The 20,360-nt window shown below is 47.7% G+C and overlaps 1 protein-coding gene across 1 annotated transcript in view; it reads left to right on the top strand.

Annotated features, from left to right (window-relative positions):
* The window catches only part of GATB (glutamyl-tRNA amidotransferase subunit B), a 72,846-nt gene that overhangs the window by 39,713 nt on the left and 12,773 nt on the right, over window positions 1-20,360 (top strand). Inside the window, exons 8-10 of the mRNA XM_024568614.2 lie at window positions 19-63; window positions 2,014-2,203; window positions 13,508-13,641. Of these exons, the coding sequence (XP_024424382.2) occupies window positions 19-63; window positions 2,014-2,203; window positions 13,508-13,641 (369 nt within the window). The remainder of the gene's footprint in view (window positions 1-18; window positions 64-2,013; window positions 2,204-13,507; window positions 13,642-20,360) is intronic.

Here is a 20,360-nt window from a genome sequence, read left to right as displayed (position 1 = left end):
CTTGTTTCACTACCACAGGTGCACTGTGCCGATGAGAGACAAGGAAGGAAAACAAGACTACAGGTGATTACTCGTCTTGTCAAGTGGCATTGTGTACTTGGGGTTAGAGGCATATTTCAGATCCGCTTAGAGATCAACCTAATGATCCTGGGTAGATTTTTAGGAACCAGTTTTTGTTATTGTTACATGATGGAAAATCTAGACTTCCTGTTTTAGTGTACACTGAGAGAAAGAATATATTCTTAAGTTGGTGGCCTTGGAGTCCCTTCTTAGAGGCCATCCAGCTGATGGAAGACACTTGTTCACTCGCCCTTGAGCTAAGACGATGGCCGTTGAGGGTGGGGGCTGGCCTGATCCTATTCTTACATTCAGGAGCAAATTCAGTAAGGCACTGAAGTTCCTTGAGAAGAAATGAAAAAACAGATGTATTTGTTCCTGGCACTTTCCTTCAAACTTCAAGTGGTGCTATTTAATTGATAAATTAAACAACTTGGACTTATTATGAGATCCAGAAATAAAGCAAATAATAAGGACAGGTTGAAGATAAATGAAGCTTTTATTTTTTCCCCATTCAGTTTAGCAGACTGCGAAAATTGAAGTTTCGTGCATCAAAGGTGGAGGTTAGCCCACCTTTCTTTGGTGACATGCAGGAAGATGTAATTGTAGCTTCTGTTGACCTTGAGGACGTGGGAAAGAAGAAGCTCATAAACTTTTAGCGTGAACTTCCCCCCAGGACTCCTCTCGTGGTGTCTGTCAAAGTGGGGATGGTGTTAATTTCTGTGATCTCCTAGGGTCAGTCTGTTCCTCCCGAGAACTTTCGTCCTCCAGAAAGCCGGTACCCTGTCCCCGCTGCTTTCTTAGGAAGCAGGGAGTAGACTTTTGGTTTAGCCAGCGGCTTCTGCTCGGTCCCTCAGGTTAATAGACAGGATTCCCTCACTTTCAGAAGTCCCACTGATTCACAGCACAGATTGGGCATCAAGGTGACGGGCTGCTTACACTTCTAATCTGTCACCTCGGCGCCACCATTTGTTCTGCGTGATCCTGCATCTGCACGAGCCCTTTGACGAGAAGCAGCAGAGAGCAAACAATAGATGCTGGAATAAAACAGAGGGAAGGACATCTTTGTTTCCTGAGATCATGTGCAGTGGTGCAGCTTCGCATTTTAAAAAATCAACTGACTATTTCTTAGAGCAGCGGTAGGTTTAGACCAGACCTGAGTGGTAATTACAGAGCATTCCTGTATGTTCCTTGGGGTATAGCAGACACCATATACTTCCTCTTCCCCCGTCTCCCCTAATAAATCCTGCATTAGCGTGTAGTGTTGTACATTTGTTACAATTGATGCACCGAAGGTGATACCTTACCATTAACTAAAATTCATAGTGTACATTAGGGCTGGTCTTTGTGCTGGACATTCTGTGGGTTTGACAAATGTGTAGTGACATATATCCAGCATGACAGTGTCATTCAAAATAGTTTCACTGCCCTAAACATCCCCCATCTGGACTTCACCCCTCCCTCCCTCCTTCCCCTCCAGCTTCTACCTTATATTTAGGCAAAATCCATTCATTTCTCCTACTTCTCAAGAAAATGTTTTCTTATTCTTTGACTTTGCACTTATTACACAAATACTGCTGAAAAGTAGTTGGAAATTTTAAAATCGGGGAGGTCATCTTTCTCCCCAATGATGAGTTGTTCTCATTTGGTCACATGTCTTCATGGAGACGTACTTTATCCACAGTTACACACCACAGTGAGGCATCAGCCGTGTTGTGCCTTCTTCCCTCGTCACTAGTTCCTAAGCACGGAGAGCGGCAGGGTTGGTGTCTGGCTGTAGTTTACATTTGCAAAGACTGGCTTCTAGGAAACAAAGGGCCACCGTTGATACTGTAACATATTAGAAATATTTGCAAGTAAGTGGCCTCTATACACAGACACTTTCATGCTGGTGGTGGGTTTTATTCTTACCAAACTGAATACTTCAGAGCCAGGCCCTGTCTCCTTTCTGCCTAGGTTTATCCCTGAACCCAACCTGCCTCCCCTGCTGCTCTACGACTCAGCATCTCTGCCTGCTGGCACAGACCCACAGCAGGTGATCAACATTGACCAGATTCGGGAGCAGCTCCCCGAGCTCCCCAGCGTGACCCGGGAGAAGCTCGTTCAGCAGTATGGGATGCTGCCGGAACAAAGCTTCACCTTACTGGTGAGTATTCATCGGGCTCAGTAACCCAGCTCAGCATTCGGGGTGACACTGTGTAGTGGGCGGGCAGGTTGCCTCGGTCGTACGGTAGATGCTTCTGAGCACAACACATGCTAACCTTCGCTCAGTGCCCTTAAACGTAATGCTTCTCATCAAACTGGAAGCAGAATCTCGTGTCTCATTTGTTCTGCGTAGAAGTGTTCAGCTGTTCACAGCAGCCATGAGGCTTCTCGAGGAGCATTCAGATGTTTTGGGTGAGTGTTTTCCCCTGTGTCTGCAGGACAACAGAAAATCCATGTGTAGTGTTTCTAGCAGTATTGAACCAGGACAGGGTCTGGCAGGAAGTTAGGTTCTCAAAAGCCAGCCCGTCATTTTACCAGTTGTACAAGAAAACATTTATTCCATGTGAAGTGCTGAGAACTCTGGCTAAGAGTTTCAGTCCTTGAAGGCTTGAGGATGCCTCTGAAGGGGCACTGGAGAGTGTGACACCGCTGAGGTCCGCATGGGCATCCCCCTGCTCTTCAGAGCCGCCTGGGGCTTTGCAGTTTTCTTTGTCGCGGCAACACTGAAGTGTCTCGGTCCCCCTGAGCACAGCGTTGGCACAGTTGTCTTCTGCTTGTCTGCAGGAGGGGGCGGGGCACGCTGCTGCTGCATCTTTTAGGGACTAGGTATAGCAGCAGAGTCCATGGAATTCGGCACTGCTTTTCCTTTTAATTGATAATATCTGAGGGTGTTAGAATGTACATATTTCTACATAAATGTCTACTTCCGTAACAGCAACCCAGGCATTTCTGGTACAAGGGACTCAGTCGAATGTGTGTTGAATGAATGATTTTTTCTCTCTATCATCTGTAAATCGGTTAATTTGACAAGAATCAGAGAGTCTCGTGTGAAAACTCCTTTTTTTCTACCGATAATGATTAGGCACGATCCGTTATTTTTCATACGTTAGGCAGAGCTGATCACCGTCTCCTGCAGGCTGCCTCTGTCTTATTCCGACCTCTGTGGCACCTTTATCATTGTGTTTTAATTATTTATTGGTGTATCTTGTTCAGCGCCTCGAAGGCAGGGATGGTTGCGTCCTCCCACTCTTACTCAGCACTGAGAGCACAGCAGCGGTGCTTACAGCCAGGTCTTTGTATGAATTAGTTTGTCAGTTTCTCATACAGAACACCTTTTAACCTGCGTTCTTCCTAGGTTGATTGAACAAACCTTGGGTTTCAGGCTTATACATCTTCTCCACCAACTTGATCACTTGAATTTTCAGCCCACTCAAAATAAATTCCAGAATAAAAACTAAATGCTAAATTCTGGTCCTTCATTTTCTGACGTATTTGCCAAGTTCTGTAGGGGACCGGAGACAGGGACTGAGGCTGCTCAGCCTACAGGCATCAGTTACCTCTCTCCACTTGGCGTTCCACCAGGTGGATGGGGGCCGCCTTTGGAGGTGGTGAGTGATGAACTCAGGCTTCTTGGCTTTTTTCTTTTTTTCCCCCAAGATGGGTTTCTGAGAAGAATCCACTAAATAGAACATTAAGTGTTGTTTTTGTGTGTCAGCTTTCATCATAAGAGACATGAAAGGACCTTTCTGCATCTCCTCCCATGAATGTGGCCATCTCTCTTTGAGGCGCCGCCTGGAAGTAGATGCTCCCTTCAGAGCGCATCTCTGTGGGGTTGTCACCGCCGCCCCTGAAGAGCACGGAGCAAGTTGTCTGGGGGCAGGCCATCTACACCTTCGTGTTCGTGCCCCAGCTGCCCTGGTGCGTCCTTCTCAGGGCCAGGACCCAGGAGGCCTTGTAAACGTTTGCGGAGGGGGGGCAAATGAGTGAGTTTCTGTTTTCATAGTTGAAGGCCCCTGTTAGGGAAACTCACCTTCTGTCTGTTCATGTCAACACTTTCATTGCCCTCTCCTGTGTGGTACATACTGAGACAAGGACAGTTAAAAAAAGAAAAAGATGTCTTCTTTACTTTCCAAGAAGTTCTCTATACACACACAACACCACAGCTACCCAGCCCCAGGGGCGGGTTGCAGCATATAAGTATATGATGTGGGGGGCCTGGAGGAGGGAGTGATTGCCTTGATTAGGGCAAGAGGGAAAACCTCAAGAAGGTGATTTTTGAGCCATTTTTGAAGGTACTCATTTTTTGATATCTTAAAAATACGCTTATTTTTATAGCTTAAAAATAACATAATTAGGTGGTTAGTTTTTTCTTTTTTAAGGGATAGTACTTGAAACCTTTGAGATGGGGAAGAAGAGAACTCAACAGGAATGGGAAGAGAATGATTCAGACAAATCATTTTCCTGAAATTAGGCATCCTGAGCTCTTTATGACTTTGTAATCATTGGAAGCTGAGTTACTCATAACATACCCGAAAGAGGTATGCTCTGTGTTTTTTCCTGCCTTCATTGGAAACACAACAGATTGCTGAGAAGGGCAGATGCTCAAATCTAATGAACCATCTTCCAATTCAAAGAGCGCCCAGGAGTATTCATTAAATAAGTAGCAGTGGCGGAGGTGCGCTTCGCAGAGCTTCCGCCCCATGCGCTGTGCCTTTGCATTGATTATTAAATTAAGCATGAAGCACGTACCCACCCACCCACATGCACATGCCTTACCCACAAATAATGAGTTCAGAATTTAACTCTACCCTTTAGTTTATCTTGTCATTTTAGTGTGCAGTAAGCACTGAGTTATTTATTGTTAACTTACCCTTGATATTAATGGAACTCTAATATTATATCTTAGCATCCACGACAATGTCCGGCACATAGGCACTTGGTGCATGTTCGTTCAGTGAGTGGAGGCCAGATGAGTAAATGCATGGGATACTGTGACAAGACTCATGAAAGTCCTAGGAGAAGCAGTGTTCCTAATAAAAGCATCCCTGTTTCCAAAGGTCAGATACAGGAACCGCCCTTTCGACAACCAGCAAATAGTGGAATGACCCCTGCGTCACTGAGCTCTAGGTGGGAAGACCTGGGTTGCTGCTTCAGCCACACCACGTACCAGGACCAGATGCAAATCACGCGGTCTCTCTGACTCATTTTCTGAGCTGACTTCATTCGGACATTAAATCAAATTTACATTCCGATCTTCTCTCTTAAAGCCTCCTGATATTCCCCTCCCAACAGAAACCTGTCTTAACTATTTTTTTCCTCCCCAGCCACCTAAAAGTATCATGCTCCACCAGAACTTCACCCTAGTTAGCTAACCGTGCTTCCCTATTTATGTCAAATTGCCTTGATTTCTGGCCTCATGTAAGGAATAAGGAACAGAAATGTGGGAGCTGAGATTCAGGTATTAGAAAATGGGAGAATTCTAATAGCATAGCAAGTCCTTCTCTGAGTCAGTATATCCAAGAGCAATTATTAAGATGATCGAGATTATACGCATGTGCGTTTTTCTTAGCAAACAATCCCAGGGTGGCGTCTTCCGGGGCATCTCTCCTAAACCCTGCCTTACCTGACTCAGCCCACGCAAACTCGGGGCAGCCATTTGCCTGAGCAGCACGCACAACAGGCGGTCCCCCTGCCGCCTGCTCTGCGGTTACGGCGGCCCACTGTCCTCCAGCAACCCTCTTAGGGTGCGTACAGTTGTTCTGCCCATTTTACAAAGGAGGAAGCCTAACACGGTGGTTGAGTGGTTGCGTACAAGGAGTTGAGGCACTTCCCTAAGCCACGGGGGAGCCGAGGTCAGACCAGGCTGGCTTCAGGGCCCAGGCCCTTCATCTCTAAGCTCTACCGCCTGCCTGCACCTGTAATGCGCCACAGTGCCAAGTAGAGAGAATGTTTCAGGTTCTTAGCTGTTTTGGACAGAAAACAGAATTTTTCCTCTTGTTGACATTAATGCTGTATCAGTCCCACTGATGCTCCTTGAAGGACAGCCTTAGCACATCAGTCATTTAAAACTTTTTGACCACTCCTCTTGGTTTTTAAGATTCCTGACTGCCTTATAAATAAACAAAGTGCCATGTACTAAATGTAGTGAAAATCAGTCAACTCTAAGGAAAAGCAGAAATTATGTCCATTTTCTAAGTAGAAAAAACTTCAATCAGAAAAGAAGTGTAAGCTCTCCTCTTGCAGCTTTGTTTCTCAGACTTTCTGCCTTAGGTACTTGGCACCTTCTGCAAGAATTATTAAGGAGGGTCTCCACGCAGGGCCAGGTGTGTGGGGTGTGGAGGTGATTTGGCCTGGACCCTCAAGTCATGTGGCTCAGCACATGGGAGGAACAGGTATGAGCTCACAGGGTCCCTGGCTGTGTGTGAAGTCAGTACAAGGATTTCAGTCTCCTCTTTTTGGGGAGTTCTTAGGGGAGGGAGGGTACAGCATCCCTAATGTAGTGTTTTTCTGAGAGCCTATTGTACTCGCCACACGCGCTTTGCTGTTGTCAAATGTAAGAGCTTTTATCTTTCCCATGTTGCCTCTAACTCTTGGGTAGCCCTCCAGGGCAGGGAGTTAAAACGCTGACCAAGGGACAGACACTCTGGATTCCAGGTCTCACTTCGGACACTTAGGAGCCAAGAGGGCTCTGCCGAGGTAACTGGAGCTGTGCCTTCCCAGCTGAAAGAGGAAGGGAGTGATTTGCTTCCCCCAAAGATAACAGACTCAGAAGAACCCTCCCTGAATCTAAAAACAGTCTGAATGTGGCCAAGCAGACGCCCCAGAAAATGCTGCCAGAGGGCAGAGCACCGCTGACACATTGAGAGCCAGGCAGGGTAGAGTGTTAGGAAAGGTCCAGCATGGCCCCGTTGACGCTATGGGAGAGTGTGACAGGGACCGTCCACTCGGTGACCCGTGCCACCACATGTGTCTGTCTGTGGGTGCAGCCTTGAGTAGTCCTGGAACAACCTTATTTCTCCCCATCTGGTTATTCCCGGTTTAGGTCATAATCTGTATTTCTGGCATCATAGGAGAGGCTAAGGTGTCTCCAAGGAACAGAGGCGGAAAGGATATCGTGACCACAGTTGATTATGAAATGGATTGCTTTCCAAGAGTTCAGTTGTGAGTCTCCAGTAAGCTTGAAATGGCCTGGGGTTTTTTCTGGCTGAATTGCCTATAACATAATTTCCATTGGTAAATACCTGTATATCCCATAGGCAGTGCTACCTTAATAGTTTGAAAAGCTTCTGAAACCCTATTGACTGGTGTTAGACTGCCCAAACCTCCTGAGGAGCGAAGGACAAGCCCTCTAACAACCAATGAAGGAAAATCCATTTAGCCAGCGTCATCACCCACCATATTTCAGCTCCATGCAATTTTCAAAATTGATTTTATCCTTCATTTTATAACATTGCATCCACTGCTTGCCAGCTTTGGATGCGTTCATGGTCATTCTGTGCACTGGAAAAACAACCAGTGTTTTGTTGAATAAAAAGATGCATCTTCTAACTTAGTTCCTGTAGCACCAGCAGTTCATCTCAGATGTGCGACAAGGCTTTCGGAGATGAGGATCCGCTGGGCTCAGAGCCACCTGACCCCACAGGGCCCTGCCCCAGGGGCCAGAGTGCAGGGAGGAGTGAGGTCCCGGGTGCCTAACCTTAGGGAGCCCACGGGCTCTGCCTCTAGTGCATCCTGAAGTAACACAGGCTGCCCCCATGTTGGGCGTACTGGACAGCTGTGTGTTTAAGGACATTGAAATGTGATCACAATCAGAACTGATTTCTCGACAACATGTTTTTTTGTGTCCCATTTTTGCAGATGTAGTCGTCTGATTATTCCTGTCTGCTGTCAATTTTTACTTCCTAAATTATATGGATTTTGATTATCCAAGGAAAAGTCTCATTTCCAAGTTGATTTCCCTCAACATCTCTCACAGTTAATGCATCTTGGAGAATATAAACTCATTTTCACCTTCGTCTAAGCAGCTGTAGGTGAGCACACTCCCTGCATGGAACGGGACTCTGTGCTGAACTCAGATGTGCGTGCTTCCCAGCTGTGCTGGGAAAAGAGCACAAGTGAAATTGTGAGGACCAGAGTTGTGCTCAGAGTTTAGGGGTTCCCGGGCCCTGCTGGGAACATGGCCCAGGAGTGGAAATTGTGGGGACCACAGTAGGACTGTAGAACTCTGTAGCTGTGTATTTGTTTAGACAGACTAGAGGGCAGGCCCTGGGTGTTTCTGGGTCAGTTTCAGAACCTCTGCGGATCCCTGTGTTCTTGGATGTCGCGGTGACGGTTTGGGGCTCTGGCTTCCTCCTGACATGCATGGAGAATGGTGTCTTCTCCACCGGCCTCATACCACCAATTGACTCCCTTTGGTTTTTCCCCCCTGAAGACACCTCTGATGAGTCACTTTTTTCTGGTTCACTCACTGAAAGATGTCCACAGTCACTTCTGTTTCCACAAAAGGCAGAGGCGATTCATTCACGGCAGAGATCCAAGTCGCCACCCACTGTAATTTCCAGCCCTTAATCCAGCCACGGCTTCTGCTTTCCACCCTGGACCACTGTCTCAGAGCCCTTCCCGCACTTGCATTTCCACCCCAGCACTAACCTTCGCTCTTATTTCCAGGGCCATTTATCACAAAGTTGGTAGGTCTGTGTTCTGTTTTTCTCCCATTGTAAGAATGGCCAAATTCACAGGGATAACGAGGGAACAGCAGAGCCCCCATTGACACGCACACGGTGGGCCTTCTGACCGTGTCTCCAGAAATGCTCGGTGGCTGCGCACCCCAACCCCCTGCCACATGGCGGAGGCAGATGGAGGCAGTTTGTGTTGGCACCTCCACAGAATGATGCGTCCTAGCCTGGGAGAGCCTGGCCCCATTGGAGCCACTGTCGTTCAGTCCACAGATGCGGGTCCCCTGGACAGTCAGCGGCACCCACCACGGGCCAGCCCTGCCCGGTTAGGTGTAAACCCACCACGTGTTAGTCGTGTTAGAGGAGTCAGTGCAGCGAATGCAGTGCACTTACCATGAAAACTGTTTGAGCAATCGTGGAATTTATTTGGTCGTGTCAGAAGGTATTTCAGAGTGGGGCATTGTCTTGGTGTGGGCGTGCTCTCTGTAACTTCCCTCAGGAGAGGCTGTGGAGGGGATGCAGAGGAGAGGATGGGGGAGCTCTGGCACGGGGGTGGGTACTGCTGTCTCCCTCCATGATCTGGGAGCTGGTGTGTGTTGGGCTGCAGCAGAGTGCCATGTGGCCTAGTGTGCACTGGCAGAGGCAGAAAGTGAACTTGCTCTTTTCTCCTCACTTCTAAGCTAATTGCTAAAGCCCTTCCCAACATTTTTAATATGTTGAGAACCTTTGAACAGCTGGCAGGTATCAAGGAAAACGATGGAAGTGGTGGGAAAGTGGGTTCTTTTGGTGAGTGAGTCACCTCACGGCATGCCTGGTGCTGCACTGGGCCCATCCCCAGGAAGGTGGGGGGCTCAGAGCGAAGACCACAGAGGCCAACCCTTGCGTGCTGTGACCTCTTGCACGTTAGTGCCTCAGTGTCCTCATTTGTAAAAGAATTCTGCTACCTGCCTCCCTGGGTCGTTTTGGGAATTAAATTGAGTTACTGTAGAGAAAGCACTTAGAATAGTGCACGATACCTATTATTGCTGTTAAAGTTTATTATTATCATTAATATCATTTGCAGCAGCAGCTCTGTGTAGCTCCCTGCAGGGCTGGCTGCTGATCCCGTGTCTCCCAAGTAGCCTTGCCCAGACTGCTAATCTAGGGTCGCTGCGCTGCCAGGTCACCCTGCCACATAACCAGCTGTTCCTCAGCTTGTACTTTGGGCTTTTTCTTCTCCGAATCTGCTGCTGGGCAGCTGTCTCTATCCGGTTTCATTCAACTTCTAAATATAGACCAGCTAATTTCTGCCCTGTCATCAGGTTCACTGGGTGTGGCAGCTGAAAAATCAGCCTTCATCTTACTCCAACTGGATAGTCTTCCAACATTTTATCATCTCTGAAGGCAGAAAGCAAAAGACACCTTTGGGGCACATTGCTTCCAGGGCCCGACGCCACGGTGAATCGGGGTTCCTTCCTAGAGCAGGCAGTGAGGCGAGGTGATTGATTCCCTCTGTCTGGCCTCACACCAGCACTGACCAGCCGACAGATCCATTAGCAGTGGAGGGTTCTGGGAGCGTCTAAGAGGCTGACCTGGCCTTGGCTCTGAGTGTAATGGAATGCTTTGGGAAATCTGATAAAATGTGAAAAGGATGCTTCCTGGCACAGAGCTGTAAAGACTGTTGGGTATTATCCAAAAGGCGGGGCCAGTTGTCCCTGCCGCTCTAGTTCCCCTGTAGGGACAACTGGCCAGAGACCTGACACACTGTGTTGCTGAAGTGTCAGCTGTGCCTGACGGAGGGGGCTATAGTGCTACGTCGAAGGTTTGCTTGTTGCCTTCGAGAAGGACGTTAAGGGTCCGCCAGTGCAGTGGCCTTTCTGCCTTACACGTAATACACTTTTTATGTACGGGAATTACTGGCCCACTATCTTTCTGAGGGGACCAGATGGCCGCACTACCACGTTCACAAGGGACCTCTGAGATTTGTGCCAAGTTTCTTAGCATGTGCCTATCTCGGAAAAACTAAGAAGACCTTACTTGAATGTTTTGTATTTTTTCCTGAAAAGCTGGCTTTGGATCTAAAGAACCAGAGCAGGCACCCACATGTGACTGTTTCTTGATCGGTACTTATCTGGGCGGCAGCAGCTCAGCCTTCTTCAGCCCTGTCTGCAGCTCATGGGTCACGATAGCAGGTGTTCGTGCTCACCACAGGCTGTGCAGAGCCCACGGGTGCTTCCAGTGGAGTACAGCACAGCGCGAGAGGCTTCATCACAGCACCGACACAAAAAGACAAACAGAAATCTGACTTGCCAAGTTATCCATCCAATAAAAAACCACCCAGGGGGAGAGGACTAGATATTCATCACGTCCCAGCAACTCTGCCAAGCCTGCGAGTTCAAGTGCAATATTTCTAGGTGAATTTAGAAAACCTTTTCCTGGCAGAGAGTTCTCCTGACAGCTCTTTTCACGAGTGGCCAGCCTGTCTGGGATAGAACAAAGGGTTTCTTCCCGTCTGATTTGGGCTGCATAGCAGTTTTCTACTTCCCCAGTGGTTTGGGGAGCATTATGGAGGTTTGAATACTTTTCCATAAGTTAAGCAGAACTTCCTTTTCAGGCTGTCTGCCTTTGCCTTTATCTGTAGTCAAGTGTTGGCTGTTGAGGTGGCCTCTGCCCTGGTTTAGCATGAGCAGAATAACAGCGTTGGTTTGAAAAGAGATTCAAGAGATGATTATGGGATTATTCAGTTGGCTTGTCACCAGAGAGTTTATCTGTTACAAAGGGCATGTAGATTTTTTTATTACGGAATTTCTACTAAGCAGCTGTGTGCCTGTGTGCATGTTACAGCATTTATAGCAGCTAAGTTTTCAGAGCATTTTTGTTACTGTGTCTTGCTGCTTCTAGTATCTCATTTTTTCCAGAAGGTTCTTTCGTTTAAGTGAAAGTTCTCTAAAATGGGTGAAGATGAAAAGCTTACCTGTAGTATAAAGTTAAAAAGGAATATGAGGTCTGTCCATAAGGTATCCAGCCATGTAACATGAAAGATAGAGATACAAGATACTAGAAACACTGTACACAGGACAATGAAGCCTCAGTCCCCTTCAAAGGAGGCACCTTGGCACCTCACACAGTTCTCCCAGTCATCATCAGCTGCCCCGTCATATTTTCCTGAATCTCATCAACAGTCTGAAATCTCTTCCCTTCCAAATATGATTTTAGTTTTGGGAAAAGCCAGAAGTCACAGGGCACCAAATCTGGACTCTAGGGGGGGTGAGTCACCCAGGTGATTTGATGTTTTGCGAAAAAACTCTGCATGCGTTGTGATATATGAGCAGGTGCGATGTCACGATGAAGCTGCCAATCACCAGTTGCCCATAGCTGCGGCCTTCTGAATCATCTGAATAGTTTCCAGGGAGGAATGTTCGAGCTTAATGCAAAATTTGATGCAGATTCGTTGTATATTGGCTCAGTCATTTTGAGTGCGAGGGCCACACAGTACACATGCTCACTCGACAGCGTCTGCTGCACCCACTGACTAGTACAGTGAAGCCATCATTGTTCACACATGTGCATTCCAGTCCACTCTCCTTGGCTGCCAGGTTACATCTGTGTTGCACAAACCATTCTCGTTATATTAACAGTGGCTAGGCTCTTTCCAGACAGACCTCATATTTCAAGGAAAAAGTGGTTTGATCTGAATTTCAGCAGGCTAGGAAAGTCTTCTTAGAATATGTCTCCTCTGCATTTGGAAACTTCAGCCTTCCCTGTGCAAGTAGGACATGCTTTTCTTCTTCTTAACTGAAAAACAAGGGGTGGACTTAGCCAGATTTCTTGGTTCTGCCAGATCTATCTGAGCTGGCAGTTAGCCATAGTGTGTAACTTGATGAGTGCCTTGGGGTTATTCTTATGCATGATGGTGGCACTTCTAATATTTAAAGGTAAACAAGATAAAGAATGAGTGTTCACATGTGATTTTGAAAGAATACACATGGTGATGGGAGACACTGGTTCCTCTACTGATACCTACCAAGCAGCTGCTGTGGCCCAGCGCTGACTTAGCTCTAGCTGCAGAGTTAACAGGGCAGCATGGCCTCTGACACATGGAGCTGACACTTCAGAGCAGGACAGTAGAGTCTTCTTCGGGCAGACTCAACCCAGCTGATGGCTTGCATGGAGCAAGATGACAGGCAGGCAGCTGGGCCTAGCTTGATTCAGAGGCTAGAAGCTGCTCCTCCCTCCACCAGGTATGTGGGCTAAGTGGGTCACATGTACCCATGTTCTTCCTCATTCTGAAAACTGTTTCTGTCACCTCTTGGCATGATATGGAGATGAGTACAGTTACAAGCCACTTTTGGTTTTTCAGAGTTGGAATATTCTATTTGTTTCTTCTTGATTGCTTTTCTTACCTTGTTTTTCTAGCAATCACCAAGACTTCCAGCAGGAGTCTAGAAAGAGACTGGACAGTAAACCCAGGCCAAACATTGTGGGCCCAAGGATGAAGGGTACAGGGTACCCACGGCTGGCGTTGACAGGGAAGCAGGTTTAGGGGATGGTGGATGTCACCATCCTCTGGTCCACAGAGTCACGGCTCCGAAATAGGTTCATTCCTGTGAGAAAATGCTGTAAAAATGCATGGTGACAGTAGAAGAATACTTGCTATTTCCTGGAAGTGATCAGAATTTTCTGATGACATCTTCACGTTTAGGAAATAGGTTAATGTCTCAGAGGAGGCAGAGGTAGGCAGTTTGATTTGCCTTCAGAATGCTGATCTTTCACTTTTTTGGAGGTTTTACACAAATTTTCTTTCTTCACAGAATGAAGTTGGCCTACTGGAGTTCTTCCAAAATGTGATCAAAGAAACTAGGGCAGAGCCCAAAAAAGTGACTAGTTGGGTCCTCAACACTTTCCTGGGTTTTTTAAAGCAACAGAACCTTGCCGTCAGTGAGAGGTGAGTGGGGTCAGGGGATTTCTTCTTCCTTTGTGATGAACTCGGTGTCCAGAAGCAGCTGAAATGGGGCAGGGCCAGTGTATTACTCTCCTTGTTCTCCCTAGGATCTCCTGACAAGATGCAAGCAAGCATCGCCTGTGAATTCTAAATTCTGAAAGCTGTTCTCCATCACATCTGAAAATGCGTTTATTTGTTCAAGTCTCTGACTGTCCACACTGTCCTCTGTACTGTGCTGGGGCCTGCGTGTGAACAAGACAGGCATTGGCAAGTTTGAGGGGCCTACAGACCTATGAGAAAACAGACAGTGGGAGATCCCTAATAGCAATGGAGTAGGTGGAAGCTATACTCACCTGCTTGTAGGACCAAACTGGAATTACAACTAAAATAGAGAGCAATCAACCTGAATCACTAACTGAAAGTCGATGAAGAGTAGTCTTATAACCAAGGATTTAAAGAAAAAGCCACATTGAGATGGTAGGAAGGGTGGAGACGGGGAAAGGGCTGGCCCCACTCCCACAGGCAGTGGCTGAGATTCTGGAGGGATGTCTCAGCTGCAACGGTTTCCCCTGAGAAGAGTGGAGCCTGGTTCAACCCCAAGCCAGGCTCTGGAGCCCAGAGCCCCAGAGCTAGGAAAAGGTAGTCACATAACATCTGACTATGAAAACTGGCAGGGATTATGTCTACCAGGGAGAGACAGGAGTGTGCTAGAGACACAGGTGCCCTCTTAAAGGGCAAATGCACTAAATCTCATTCGCAGCCACTCTAGCACAGAGAGGGCTGAGCAGACTAGTTGTGTGAGGGGAGACTGGGGCTTGTGGCTCTGGAGAGAGAGCCAAAGGGATAGCCACTAAGATTCCTCTGCTGAGCCCCTTGCCCACACCACAAATGCCATCAATTTTGGGTGGAGCACTCCCCTCCAAGACCATCAGCCTGGGGGAATGCATAGCTGGACTCCCCATCCCCCCACCCTGCAGAGTTCATACCCTGCTGAGGAACCAGCTGCCTGAGCTGGGATGTAGAGGTCTAGGAGGTTAAGAGGGTGTCAGTGACTGAGTGGTGTGGCTTTGAGACAGGCCATCCCCCCACTTTCCCATGAACCTCACTGGTGCCTTCTTCTCGTGGGAGATCCCCTAGACCAGCCTCTGGGCTTCCGGTGGTCCCACCTCCTGACTTGTGGTGGCTCTGTCCTGCTAAGGTCTGGGCAGAATTAAGAAAAGACTAAATTGTGTGGCTCTGGGGTGGGGGCCACTCCCCATGCTTTCCCCCAAGGCTGACCAACACCTGCCCATCATGGGAGATCCACTGGCTCCATCTTCCCAGCTCCTGACAGAATGTGGGAGAGACTGAGTTGCGTGGCTCTAGGATGGGGGCCATTTTTCCTTTGCATGCCCAACTGGTGCAGAGACCTCCCCTCACCTGGCCAAATCTTGGTCTGTTTGGGCCTGATAAACTCTGCTGGCATTTCCCTGATGACTCCCTGATACCCCACCTGCCACAAAGGTGTGTAAACACCCAGCGGGTGCCATCTAGACTTGGCACACCCTGGGACATTTGCTGAGTGGCCTCAGACCCAGCACTGGCACCAAGTGTGAACCTGCATCAGTCTGGTGAACACCAGTCGCCCCTACCTGATGACTCACTGAGAGCCTGTCTCATGCAACTCCAGTATCATCAGAGGCTCTTTAAGTGACTGAGCCTAATAGGCAGGCAGAGGCAGATCTCAGGGTGCCCTGGGATTTTTGCTGCCCTGCCCCTGGGCCTGCTGCTGGTAAAAGGCAGCCTTAATATGCAGCTTGGTCCTTCCTGTACACATCCAGGCAGCCACAAAGTGTAGATTGCTTTATGGCTCTAAACATGTTGCCCAGGACCAGTTATAGGTAGGGTCTGACATTGGTCTGCACTGGAGTCCCTCCCAAGAGGCCCCAGAGCCAGCACACCCAGTGGTCAGCTTCAGAAAACATCAGAGCAGGAGCTAGTCAGCTTCACAAGCGGCGTATTGAAAGGGAGATCTCGGCAGGTACCAGACCTTGCTGAGGTAGACTCTGCTTCGTGTGGTCAGCACCTGTACACAGCAGCTTGTACACTGTGGTTGGGGTTGATCCCCACAGTCAGCCAACCTAAGGGTTACCCCGCACATGAACTGGCCAATAGCAATCAGGACTCAATTGCAACAGGAGGGTGCCCATAACCCACACAAGGAACTTGGAGCACCCTGCTCAGGTGATCCAGGAGACTGGGTCCCATAGGACACCTGCTAAAAAGGCCACCCTACCAAGACTGGGCATCATAGAGATCTACCTGATACATAAAAACAAACACAAAGAGGCAGCCAAACAGGAGATAATCGTGCCCCAAATGAAAGAACAGGAAAAATCTCCAGAATGAAATGAAGCCAAGCAATGTATCAGATATAGAGTTCAAAAAATGGTTATAAGGATGCTCAGGGAACTTAGAACTACAACAGCTTGAAAAAGGACTTAGAAGCCATAAAAAAGAACCAGTCAGAAATGAAGAGTACAATGTCTGAAATGAAGAATACACTAGAAGGAATAAATAGTAAGTTGGATGAAGCAAAGGGTTGAATCAGCGATTTGAAAGACAAGGTAGCAGAAAACACCCAATCCAAGCTGCAAAAAGAAAAAAGAACTTTAAAAAATGAGAATTTAAGGGACCTTGGGACAACATAAAGTGTACCAACCTCTGCATCATAGGGGATACCAGAAGGAGAAGAAAGAGAGCAATGGATCGAGAACCTATATGAAGAAATAACGACAGAAAATTTCCCTAACCTGGTGAAGGAAAAAGACACACAAGTCCAGGAAGTACAGAGAGTCCCAAACAAGATGAACCCAAAGACGCCCACACCAAGACACATTGTAAACTGCCAAAGGTTAAAGACAGAGAATTATAAAAGCACAGGAGAAGATAGTTACATACAAGGGAGTTCCCATGAGACTGTCAGTTGATTTCTCAACTGAAGCATTTCAGGCAAGAAGGGATTGGCATGAAATACTCAAAGTGATCAAAAGCAAGAACCTACAACCAAGACTACTTTACCTACTTTACCTACTAAGATCTTTTTAAAGATCTTCTTTAAAAAGAAGGGGGGGGGAGAGTAGTTAATAGATTAAATGATAATAAATATATACCTATAAATAATCACTTTAAAAATAAATGGCTTAAATGCTGTAGTCAAAAGACATGAAATATGGTAGCTGAATGGGTAAGAAAACAAGACCCATATATATGCTGTCTACAAGAGTCTCGCCTCGAAATGAAAGATACACACAGACTAAAAGTAAAGGGATGGAAAAAGATATTTCATGCAAATGGAAATGAAAAATAAGCTGGGGTAGCAATACTTTGTGTGTGGCAAAACAGACTTTAAAGGAAAGGCCTTTTAAACAATGTAAGCCTCTACTGGGAAACTGTGTTTAAGACATTTTCTGTGATGTAAATTAAAACCACAACAAGATATCACCTCATACCTGTCACAGTGGCTATAATCAATAAATGAACAAACAAGTGCTGGAGAGGATGTGGAGAAAAGGGAACCCTCCTGCACTGTTGATGGGAATGCAGACTGGTGCAGCCACTGCAGAAAGCAGTATGGAATTTACTCAAAAAACTGAAAATAGAACTGCCTTATCACCCAGGGAATCCACTTCTGAGAATTTATTCGCAGAAACCTGAGGCACTAATTGGAAAGAGCTGCACACCCACATGTTCAGGGCAGCATCATTTATAATAGCCAATCCAGTCAGTAGGTGAGTGAGTAAGAAAGTGTGGCACATCCACCAATGGAATACTACTCAGCCATAAAAAGAAGGAAATCTCCCTTTGTGAGACAGCACAGATGGAGCTGGAAAGTATTGTGCTGCGTGAAACAAGCCAACCAGAGAAAGCCAGATACCGTGTGATTTTACTTATATGTGGTCTAGAAGGTCTCAGGCTTGTAATAGGAAAACTAGAGACCTTTATTGAAGAAGATGGTCAGTAGAGAGTGATTGGTAGCAGGGCTGACGTGCGAGGAGCTCAGGGAGAGCAGTCATCTCATACCAGCACGACGTTCACGCCTCCTGCTCGGGCAGTGGAGTGGAATGAAGGGCAGTGGGCGGTACAGGAAGAGGAATAGTTGAGAGGGCCAGGGAAGGGGGATACCATGTTCCTTTCTGGACATGCTGGGTTGGAACTGCCTGTAAGACAGCCCCCTCATGGGGAACACCAACGAGCAGTCTGTTACGTGGATCTGCAGCTGACAGGGATACGGGACGTAAAGATCTGAGCATTCTCCTTTGTTCATTCAGCCAATGTTAATTCAGACACATCACCATGACAGACACCGTCTCTGCTTTCAGAGCCGACAGCCTAGAAGCTGGTGATTGCAAAGCAGTGAGTTAGGGGCTCTGAGAAGGGAAGGCAACAGCAAAGCTAAGCCCTGAGCGGAGGATGAGTAGAGCAGTCAGGCGAAGTCCAAGGGTAACAGTGTTCCAGGCATAAGGGGCAGCACGTGGGAAAATCTCAAGGCGAGGCTGGGCATGGCACTTGGGGCAATGCCAATACATAGTCAGGTGTAAGTGCAACGTGGAGTCTTCGGGGCAGATGCGAGCTGTCAGGGAGGAGGCAGCCTGATAAGGTGGCTGAGGAGGGGTCTGAGACTCTCTGGACTTTAACCGAGAGGCGTGGGCTGTTTAGAACAGGTTTGGGTGAGATGGGAGCCCTCGAGAGGCTTGAATTTAGTGGGCCGAGAGAGCTGCACAAGGGAGGACAGTCTTGAGAAGAGATGCGCTCCCTCCTTCACCAGACTGAGGTAGAGCCCGGGAACCACAGCAAGCAGCATGAAGCCCCTCATCCTCAGCAGGCAGGATGCAGAGGAGGGTCAGTCAAGAAGAAGAAAGAGAATCTGGAGGCCCAAGGCAAGGGTTTTCACAAGGGGGTCTAAAGGTGGCCCATGGGGTGCAGCAGGGTAGGGGAGAGCTGTATGTTTGGCAACAAAGCAAGGGGAGGGGATTTTTAACAGGACAGCTTTAGGGATAGGGTTAGAATCCACCCACCACATGCTGACAAGGGTTAGTAGTAGCCACCGATGCCAGGTCTTTATTGATAAGAAATGAGGTACAAAACCATGCAGAGGCACATGACTGCAAGATCGCCTGAAGACATTTTCAAGATAGGGAAGGTCTCAGCAGTTGTGAAGGTGTGGGATTAAAGCCACAGGAGAGAGGAAGCAGGCATCCAAGTCGAGTGAGATTGTTAGGAGTGGGAGTGGTGGGGCAGAGAGCAGGCTGGAGAGGTTTGTCTGATGGAAGAGGAGGTGGCGCAGTTGCGAGTTCGGGATTCTGCACCAGCTGATGCTCTGATGAAGTGGGAGGTGAGGGTGTGTGCCAAGGGGCGGGTGGAAAGGAAGCTGCCAGAACAGCTGCCTCAGTGGGGGAGCCAGGTCAGGGGTGAAATTAGCGAGATAAAAGGGTTATTGGGCATCAGCAGCCCCCTGGATGTCCAAGTCCGTATCTTCCTCTAGGAGCTCCTTGCATCCCATTTAACAGAAGCAGAGAAGGGGGACTTTGGGCCTGAGATGACCTTGGGGATTGAGATGGCAGCACATTTCTCAAGTACAGCTTAGCCAGGTGGTGGAGGTGTCTGTCCCCACAGTCCAGGCTGGGGATGGAGTTGTGGACCTAAAAGAGCTCTGGAGGACTGGACGAGGTGGGGAGACATGAAGTACCCCATTCCCGGGCTCTGTAGATACGCTGGCCTCAGGGTTGGAGACAAGCATGCGAAGCTTAGGCCTTCAGGGCCGGACCGTTCTTCAGTGGAGATGCGTTCACTCTCCAGAAACTAGTGTTCTTTGACAGCCGCCAATCAGTAGCCGCTGCTGCTGCTGCCATTGCGTTCCATGTGTGGGTGTATGTGTTTATCTGATGGGGGGTCTTTCAGGTGAGTGAGACAGGAATAGGTCTTCGTCATCGCCCCACTCCAGGTTAGCCCTGGCATGGCTGGATTTGGCCCATGCAGAATACCAGATATCCCTGTTGGGGGCTAGAATTCCATGATATAAATATTATTGACCTACCATGTGTCCAGCATTGTGGGTATAAAAAGGTGATTGAGAAGTCCCAAGTGCAATTAGGTCAGTGGAGGTATTTTGTAGTGTGAATTTATGACCTAACGAATGTGTTAAGGTCATTAGATGGAATGCAAAGTATTTTTAATCATGTTATCCTCTATTTCTGTCCCAGCGGCCCTTTATTGCCGGCTCGCATGGGAGCAGGTGCCTTTTTTTTTTGCATGCTCTAGAAACCCCATTCCACGTCGGTGCCAGTTAGGGTTCTACACAGTATACACTCTAACTGGCCGCTGCATTTTCTAGAATTGCAAAAAATCCCAGAAACCTGCATTAAAAAAAAAAAAAAAAACTGATCCTGCATTACTTGTCAGTAAGGGTGGGAGGCTGGGAAAAGGGTCTCAGTTTATTTCCCAGCCCTCTGCCCCTCTTGCTGTTGAGATTTTATCAAAGCACTTCACAGACATTCCAGATGCCAACTAAATAACACCAGCACTCTGCAAACCTAATTTCCACTTGCAATCACCTTTATCCACGTGTACTTTGGGACAAACAGACACTTTAAATGGTGTCTGCCTCAGTGTGTTAGCAGTTCTGAATGAGCACCCCTAATGAGGCTTCTCTGTACTTACCAGACCACAGTAAGGCGTACCTG

The sequence above is a fragment of the Desmodus rotundus genome, chromosome 9, assembly GCF_022682495.2.
Source record: "Desmodus rotundus isolate HL8 chromosome 9, HLdesRot8A.1, whole genome shotgun sequence".
Lineage (NCBI taxonomy): Eukaryota > Metazoa > Chordata > Mammalia > Chiroptera > Phyllostomidae > Desmodus > Desmodus rotundus.
The sequence above is the reverse complement of the archived record's forward strand: the minus strand, read 5'-3'. Positions and strand labels throughout refer to the sequence as shown.